Below are 9,574 nucleotides of genomic sequence, written 5' to 3' on the forward strand. Positions count from 1 at the left end.
GTATTTCCTAGAGAAAGTTACGACTGTTCTAGTAATTGAAGGTCATGCTGCGCGGAAATCTGATTTCCTGCACGAACTTATGTTTTGAGTTCACAAGCAACCTTCTCCTCAAGATCTAAGTGTAAAAGATCATTTGAGGACAATACGGCATGATTTAGTTAATCATTGCCCAATACCACATTTGAAGACATGTTAAAAAGCATTGACATGCTAAGTTGTTGAAACTTCCGTGATTAGTAAGAATCAGGAAGAGCCCTATGATTGATGTAAAGATCATGGGGAGGTGCGAACTTCAGGGGGAGTCTAGCACATACATACATGTCACTATCAAATGTGAATGGTGCGTTGTACTCTTTTTCTCCTACGATCAAGGTTCAGTTTTTCTCCCACAGGGTTTTTGTGACTTGACGAGGTTTTTGACGAGGCAACAGATCAGCACCATCGGCATATCAGCGCGCGGCACAAGGGGGAGTGTTCTAGGATATCCTCTACTGTGTGCCTTGGCCTTATGCCAATAGGATATGTAGTTAGACTAGATCTATGTATTCATATCCTTACCATATTGGTATTGTGTAATTCCCTATATAAAGGGCTCCTATCAATGAATAAGATGATTCTCTTGCTATCTCTCTGTCTCTACACTTTATTCTTCATCAATGAGTGATTAATAGAAGCAAATCATTCATGCAAGTTAAGTCCTCCTCTGTTAATTACACCTTCTCCTCTATCCTCCTAAACTAGTTTTTGTTTAAACTACTTGTCCTAGTTAACATATTCCTCCCAAGTCTAGCTCTTAAATATCAAAGTCCTAAACACATTGTCCTAACTCATCACATATTAAAAGCTTCCGCATGAACTCTTGTGGTAACCATAAATTCTAACAGTGGTATCACAGCCACTTCTAAAAACTAATAGTGGTATCAGAGCCACTTCTAAAAACTATCAGAATGGTGGGTTCCGATGCGCATTAAGAAAACAATGAATCTGCAGCGAGTTCAAGGCCCTTCTTACCGACTTATCCATGGAAATACACGCATGCATGAGACTGAAGTCAACAATATTATGAGTGTTAAAACTAATGTTATTCAAAACTGCAGTCACTTTATCAAAATCCACGATGAAATCGAATCAGAGAAGATTGTGAAAGATATGACTCCATAATAGAGATTGTTCAGAAAAGAGAAGAGCAGGGCAGGACTATGATAAGCAGAGAAGGAAAATTTGGAGATGATTTGATTGGATTGCTTTTGAAGGCTCGTTATAATCCGGATGAAAACCAGAGGAGTACAGTAGATGATGTGGTTGATGAGTGCGAGACATTTACTTTGGTGGACAGAAAACCCCTAACACTTTGCTTGCTTGGACTATTCTACTTCTGGCAATGCATCCTGATTGGCAAGACCGCAAGAGGAAGCAAGAAAGGAACTCCTGCTGCAATTATTTGGCAAACAAACAACTATAAATTCTCATGGCCTTGCGAAACTCAAAACGGTACGAAACAACTATAAACAATTATTTGCTTGCTGTCTAAGTTGTCCAAAATGTATCCTCACTTGTTTTCCAATTTCCATTTGTTCACTTTGTTGCATGCAGATGAGTATGATCCTAAATGAGACTTAAGGTTATATCCTCCTATTGTTTCCATCACAAGGAGAGTCGAAAAGGATGTTAGACTCGGAACATTGTTCCTGCTAATGTTGAATTGCACGTCCCATACCTAGCATTTCACCATGATCCTCAACTCTGGGGAGACGATGTGCATCTTTTCAAGCCAGAGAGGTTCTCAGAAGAAGGGGTAGCTAAAGCAACTAATAGTCTAATAGTAACATGGTCGCATACTTTCCCTTCGGAATGGGACCTAGAAATTCTGTGGGATTCAACTTTGCCACCACTGAAGCAAAGATTGTTCTTTCAATGATTCTGCAACGCTACTCCTTCTCCCTTTCCCCGGGTTATGTCCACTCACCTTTCAAGTACATTACAGTCCGTCCGCAGCCTGGAGTAATGCTACACCCTCTCTGAACTCGGGAGACCAAACTGCCAGTAACTCGTGCATTTTAGACAGAACAATGCAATCCATGAACAAACTGGATGTATAGCTATAAGTTGGTCTTACTGTTATGATGTTTGCTTCTTTAAACAAAAGGCATTAGCTAGCCTAACTGCCTAACTGTGTTTCATATTACTTCACAAATTAAGAAAGTGCTTCACCTATATATGTATCAGAATCTTCTTCAAGATATAATATCAAAGGCCCTTTTTACATGTTGATCCATGAAAACACCAAATAAATCTCCAACATGAGACATCAAGCATATGATGAGCAGGCCCATAATAACTAGGTTATCATACTGTAAAATTGAGTTTGATGGATTTCATGGCACATTGGCACATATCAAAACAGTAATAATACCAGTGTTGGTGTAAAATATACAGCAGATCGAGTGCATTTGACAAGTCCAAACATATATTTCGTACATTAATGAACATATTCACCGTCATGTGATAGATCAACCCTCCTAAATCTATCGGAACAAAGAGTACGTTTGTCTACTACGTACCGTTGTATTGATACATTAATATACCGAAGAGGACACCAGTAACAAAGTAACAAAAGGGATAGACAAGTCTCAATCTCACGTTTTTTGGCTGTCTCCATTTCCACTGCTAATGCATCCATATATCATTTTGTCTTGCATCTCAAACCATTCTGAGAAAGTGAACCCCAGATTCCCCGAAGAAGGACCCCTCTGCTGAAACCAAAGACCTACAGGTGGCAATATACAACACAAAGCAGCAGGTCACCTTCAAGATTAGGCTGCCACGTTCATTGCAGTCTCCGTCCATAATTAAGAATCATATTACAGCTGATTAATTATTCCATTAATCCCACTCATCATCATGTGGATCGTGATCTAACTAAGCAAAGAACCGATTCTCCATCATCTTGTTAAGTGTGAAAGGCATTGACCGCCCACAAAGATTGGTAGCTGATGAACACCCCCACCAAACCTCAGTGCCTATCCTCTTTGTAGATAAAGTCCAAAACTACCTTTGTTAAGACTGAAGCTTAAACCCTAAACCCCACCACCACAAATGGCATATTTAAGGTAAACCCTTGATTGCCTTTGCACCCATCTCAAGCAAACTTTCATCAAGTGCCATTTGGGACAAGCTTAATAAACGTTGTTAACTCTTGTCCGAACCGCTCAATCCTAGATAAGTACAAAATCAACTCTTAATTACTTGTACAAAGTCGCTTCTTTAAACAAGATTATGTGTTAACTTGATATACATTGTCGGAATGTCGGTCGCAAAGAACAACAAGATCCGGTTCAATATAGTGTGTTGACAGAACTCCTGAAAGAAAAACAACAGGAAAAACAATTTGTAAGGAAAGCCAGAAATTATTAAGAGACCAAGTTGAACGTGGGACCTTTCTCCATGTGATATTTTGATTATTTTCCTTGGTTTGTTGATATGATAATATCGGTTTTGCTTTCTATGTCAGCATGGACAAAAATTCCATGGAGCTCTTCATTTGCATGCTTCATTTCAACAACCGTGACATGAACAAGAGTCGTGTCTTTTTCGATTGGAAAATTCGAGATTAATATAATAAGTTATGAGAATGATATTTATAATCCCTAATAATTGAGACACCCCCAGAAATAATAGACTTCGATTTTGATCTGTGGATGGCAGCCTGATGTTTCTGAATGGAAAGAAATGGACGTCATGGAAAACATAGCACACCCTGTGCTATCATCATTGACATTACTCGTCCAAGACGACGGAAAAGAAAAGGGAAGATAAGATAGGTAAGGAAAAGGAAAGACGGCTACAAGCACAAAAATTTGGACCCAAGCTGAAAAAGAACCATGTTTTGATCCTCTCACATTTCCTATTTTCTGACCAGGACTCATCGGAAGAAGAACATCGAACTTATTCCTATATCAGTTCGAGTTCAAAAGGTAACAGCAGAATCCGATGGCGAGAACAGCTCTGTAAATTTTGGAAGGAAAGAAGTAAAACACCAGGCAGGCAAACGCATGAAATAATAACTTGACAAAATTCAGATGGAAAGAAGTAACTCAGAAGATTGCAAGAAAACAGGACTGACTATATACATTAACTTTCTTTTCTGGATTTCATTCGACAGAATTATTTATCAAACAAGAGAGTACATCAAGGAGTGAAAGAAACGACGGAAAAAAAAAATCAAAAGAAACAACCAAAAAAAAGAAGAAAGAAAATCAAGTGATGCCAAGAATATTTACAGCAGCAACTCTCCTACAGTCACTCGTCAACTAAAGCACCCTTTCTCCAGGAAGAAGAAAACAGCAACACAAATCTAACACAACAAAAGTACCAAACGTCCACTCCCACAAACAGTACTAATCTTCTTGTCCACCATTAGTAAACCCTATCGTAGCCGCACATTGCTGCCTCAATCTCAAAACTGGCAAGAGGTACCAAGCCTCAGTCTCTGCCTCTGACCTAGAGTAACGGACTTTCGTTTTGCAAATGCTGGGTAAAGCAGATCTTGGAACTTCTCTAGAAACAAAGTCCAATCATCCTCATTCATGTCAGCCAGCTTCACAAAGCTCATGCTTGCAGGAAGTTGCTCATTCGCACTCCTGTGTCCAGATGATGTATTTGCCATGTGTACATTTTCAGTTTTCGCTCCAATGTATTTCGGGAAGTTCTTCTCACCCAAACTTGTAGTCTTCAGCGACATAGAAAGCTTTGCAACTGAAGGGATATGTTTGGAAGGTGGCAGACTTGCTAACGCCTGTTGCTCTTCTCCTTCACTGTCCTCTTCCTCCTCAATGCTTTCTTCCAGTTTAGAGAGAAGAGAGCGTCCATGTCCGCTCCCATTTCCAAATGGAGAAGCTATCCTGGTCACATAATCCTCTGCTGCAAATTTGAAGTCTGATTCTGCATCCTCACAGTCAATATCAAATAGGAACTCCTCAACTCCCACATCAGCTTTGGGGGACGGCACCTCCCTTTCTGCTACCATCCTTCTTGCTTCCATGCAAATCACCTCAAGTTCACTAGGCTCTTCCTCACCACTACGAAATTCCCTAGTCATCATCTCACCTATCTCAGCAAGACAGAGACCATAAGCAGCAGACTCCTTCAGAAAAATGGTGCAGAGAACCAAAACCCTGAGACAAGCCTCTCGTATCATGGGAAGCTCCCTTCTCAGCATGTCACATTCCTCAACCGGATTAAGCTTTTCTATGTAATCAAGCTCGTCATCTGAGAATGGAATAGAAGCCTGAGGCCAATGTATCCACTCAAAGTACGGGTCCTCCAAACATTCTGGCAAGCAAAGGCCATGGTCAATCGGAATGAGGTCCACTTGACCAAACCTCCCAACACCATCAAGTTTCCTAACCAAGAGGTTCCCTGCATGCCTGTCTGTGTTTAAAATCCTAATGTCTAAAATCCCTATACGATGCACAGCTGCTACTGGAAAGCTGGATGTCCCATGATCACTGGCATCAAAATCATGTTTTATAAATTGTTGGCAAGATGCAATCTTGCTAACCAGCCTCTTCTTTTGTGGCTTGTTCCCATTCACTCCATCATTTATGTTGAAGATTGAGTGAGTTATCTTCACCAAGGCAGTGGGAGGCACATTTGCAGAGTGGTCTTTGTCGAGCAGATAAGCAGCAACTTCTCTGAAACCAGTTTCCCCAACCCGCACTGATCGCTTCAAACCTGGTTGGCCCAGAGCTTTACCAACAAAACCTTTTGGGTTGTTCGGAGCAAAAGGTTCTTCATCAGTTGGCTTCACTATTGCAACACTGTCACCTCTAGTATTCCTAAAATAGTATGCACCTCCAAGCCCACTATGCACAGGAATTGGATCAATCCCCATCTTGATGGCCTTCTTAATGTCCTTCACCACCTGCTTTGTTCCAGCAAACCGATCTGAGTTCCCTAATATTTCTATAGGACCACTCCAATCTCTCTGCTGAAGATCCCTCCCAGTAGGTGATAAACATGGAGTTGAAGAGCTTCTATGCATAAGGTTACGTGTCAGAAGAAGAGGGGAATCATTTCGAACTGCACTAAGATCGTTCTTCAACACCAAATCTCCAAATGTCAACGAGCTCTCATCAGTTGGAACATTGAGAGCAATCTGCAATCTCCTCTTCACAGTATGGGCACTGTCACCGCGATCTAATTCCATCCCAAAGACACATCCAGTTTCAGTTTGCACATAAACTCTCCTCCGACCAGCAGGCTGCTTCCCTTCCACCCTCTTGCTTCCAGGGTACTCACCAGTCATCGGACCCTTAAATAATGACACTGCCATTTGGGTCTGCACGGGACTGTCCAGCTTACGAGACATTAACCAAAGAGGAGCGGCAGATCAGATGGCCAGCAAAAGAGGTGGCAGTAGAAGAGAGCTTCCCCCCTCCCCGAAAGGTGCCAAACTCCAAAGCGACCGAAAATGGAACGAGTACAAAAATCAGTTCCAATACGATCATTAATTGATGAACAGAAGCACTTTCAACCCCCACCGAGATTCTCAGATCACAGACCCCATGATCAATCGAAATATCAGCAATTCGTCAATCCTAAATGAACCGAGGAGTTACGACCCACTGCGAAGCTGCAACAGAGAGCGCAACAGTCTGAGATTTACATTACTTGCTATATCAAACAAATGTTGAATCCAAGCTTTTGCACAGTTAATCGAAGCGGAATTAACACAATAACAATTAAATTGTAGAAATTATAGGGATTAATGCACTGTACAGTATCTGATGACAAAAAAATTAATCTCAAAATTTCAATCATTCTAGTAAAATCTAACATCTTTTTAATACAAAACTCCATACTAATCACTCAGTAAAAGCATCAAACTCTAATATCGATCAACTCAAACTGTAATTATTTCCAGTATACATGCTTCTCCGATCCCTAAAATCTCTAAACCACTGAAACCTACACCGCATTCAATCCGATCCAAAACTACGAGACGAAAACGAAGATCATAAAAACCAAAGAATCAAATGAAGACGAGAAATCGAACATTGCTGGAGCGAAGAAAAAGCCGAAAATCAGATGCAGAGACTCACCGGAATGTGAGATCTGGAACCGAAACGCTGCCGTTTTGATGCGACGGATGCCGGCGGTTCTGTAACAAAGCCTCGACGAGCAGTCAAGCCCTCCCGCCGGAAAAAAAAGGAAAATCAAAACGGCTTAACGAACCGAGTCCGGTAGGGTTTCAGAGAGAGAGAGAGGAGAGAGTGAGTCGGGACCGAGTTGACTCGCAAAAACCCCTCTGTGAATTTGTAAGCTTCGTTCTTTCTATTCTTCTTGCTTCTGTGAGTCTGAGTGTACGATCTTTGGGGTACGATCTTTAACCCCAGCGGGGAACGCTGGTTGGGTTAAAGGTAACTAACCAGGGTTAGAATTTGACCGCCCTCTTTCTCTCTCTGTGTCTAGTGATTCGAAGAGTCTGGAACACGGGATTCGGGCCGCTGGATCCGCGACTCCTGGGGAAGCGCGGGCCGTCTGATTGGATGGGGGGCTCGGGGACCGTGAGCAATGAGTAGCGGTGACGTGGAGATAAGGGACTGGGTGTTACGTGGAAGTTCTCACCGTTAATCAGGGAGTCGCAGCCAATCGGATTTTTTATATTTTTTAAGTTTTTTTATTACATTTTCCTGTGATTTATATAAGCCGGAATGACGAGTTTGACCATGAGAGTGAGAGAAGTGCAAGTCCAGCTCGTGCGTGGACTGATCCAAAGGTCTGAAGTGACATTTGAGAATCGGAAATTCTTTCTTTCGAAAATATTTATAAATATTGGGATGAATGAATAACATGATTAAGGTTCCGAAGATGATTATGACAGCTCGTTTTAGCTACAAGTTTGTTGTATTGTGGTGGACGGTTACAAAGTTTGGAAACTATAAATTTATGAAAATTCTGACATGTTTCACGGTATGTATGGATCATGGTTAGAATTTGAGTTTGGATAAGATTTGAAGATTTTGGTTTTAAATGATAGCGGCGACAATTTGACATCCTTTGCCTATTTTCGCTCTTAGGCAAGAATTGATAAATTCTTGTTGCTCGAATCCCACCAGTTGCAAAATCAGCTTTAGAGAGGATGGATCCATTTTTTAGGGTTGGGCCTGATTTAGATCAGGAAACGATCAGATTGATCTCCAACTCGGACACTAGCTTTGTGCAACTCATACACCTTAATTTTGCCTAACCCGTCATTAAACTCAGTGTGGCTGTGTTATTCACACACCCAAAGTAACTGTGGTCCCCATATATATGGATAATGCACCATATTAATTAGATAATCTCCTTAATCAAAGAAAAATTACGACTCAAGGTTATAAATGATATTAAAATTTTGTAGGAATTTTTGAAATTGTTAATCGTACTGCGCTCTATCGTCTTTGAAATGGTCTTTCATTGTTATTGCTAATCCATGTTGATTAGAAAGTAGTTTGGGGAAGTATGTATTACCACTAGAGGTCTATTAAGTATTAACCGCAAGAAATTGATCTAAATCATGTAACGATGACATTGTTTTCAGCGTACATTTTTCTTCATTGATCACTAAACTAAACTCTTTTTTTTTTTTGGGTAAGCGTAGAGACACAAACATCGTCCTTCTACGAAAATTTATTGAAAAAAAAAAACAAATAAGCCGAAGGACTATACCAATGTCAGCCATATAGTACAAAAAACGTCTAATACCAAGAGAGAAAAACAATATAGGAAAACAAATGAATTACTGAAACCTAAAATTTGGCATACCCAAAAGATCCCTCTCATAATAAGACAAGATAAATGGAGGAGGCACATCTCACCATACCTGCTCAAACAGAGATGTTCCATGATTAGCTGGAGCATCTGCTACCCTATTTCTTTCTCTGAAAATGTGAGAAGATTTAAAAGTCATTGTAGAGATCTTGTATAAGCAATTCAACCACCTAACTCCAAGCTGCCAAGACACAAGTGAAGGAGAACGGATATAGTCAAGTACAGTAGAAGAATCTACCTCCAACCAAACGTGCTTCCAATCACAAACCCAAGCAAGCTCTATAGCTGTGATCACTGTCGTTACCTTTGCCACAACAGAACTAGGAATATCAATATTGGAAGCAAAAGCTCCAACAAATTGACCTTATAATCGCGAAAAACAGCGCCGAAACCTCCAATACCCTCTTCATGCTTCCAAGCACCATATGAATTTATCTTAATCCATCCAATGGAAGGGGGATGCCAAATGACCTCAACCATTCTAGGAATACGTCTCGATCGACAACAGGCACCAAAACTTTTCAAGATACGCAAATCACGAATTGTATTATGCATGTGACTAGTTGCTAATCTACTAGAAGCTTGGATATGCCCTGAAACTATGCAACAAACCCCAGCAACTGAAAGTGTCCTGCTCTCAAACCTAATCTGATTTCTTGCATACCAGATATACCAAAGAATAGAAGTGAAACATATTAACCAAAGTTTTTTAAGCTGAGGACTTCTGTCCATGGCTAAGCCCAAACTAAAAACCTTAGCA

General features: G+C 40.7%; 1 protein-coding gene across 1 annotated transcript; it reads right to left on the bottom strand.

Annotated features, from left to right (window-relative positions):
* Positions 1-4,104: 4,104 nt before the first annotated feature.
* LOC101297528 (probable phosphatidylinositol 4-kinase type 2-beta At1g26270-like) lies at positions 4,105-7,278 on the bottom strand. The gene is made up of 2 exons (XM_004297146.1): positions 7,104-7,278; positions 4,105-6,634 (listed from the first exon to the last, which is right to left on the bottom strand). Exon 2 carries the CDS (start codon positions 6,368-6,370, stop codon positions 4,457-4,459), a length of 1,914 nt encoding a protein of 637 aa, XP_004297194.1. The 5' UTR covers positions 6,371-6,634; positions 7,104-7,278; the 3' UTR covers positions 4,105-4,456.
* Positions 7,279-9,574: the final 2,296 nt, after the last annotated feature.

The sequence above is a fragment of the Fragaria vesca genome, linkage group LG4, assembly GCF_000184155.1.
Source record: "Fragaria vesca subsp. vesca linkage group LG4, FraVesHawaii_1.0, whole genome shotgun sequence".
In the NCBI taxonomy this organism is placed as follows: domain Eukaryota; kingdom Viridiplantae; phylum Streptophyta; class Magnoliopsida; order Rosales; family Rosaceae; genus Fragaria; species Fragaria vesca.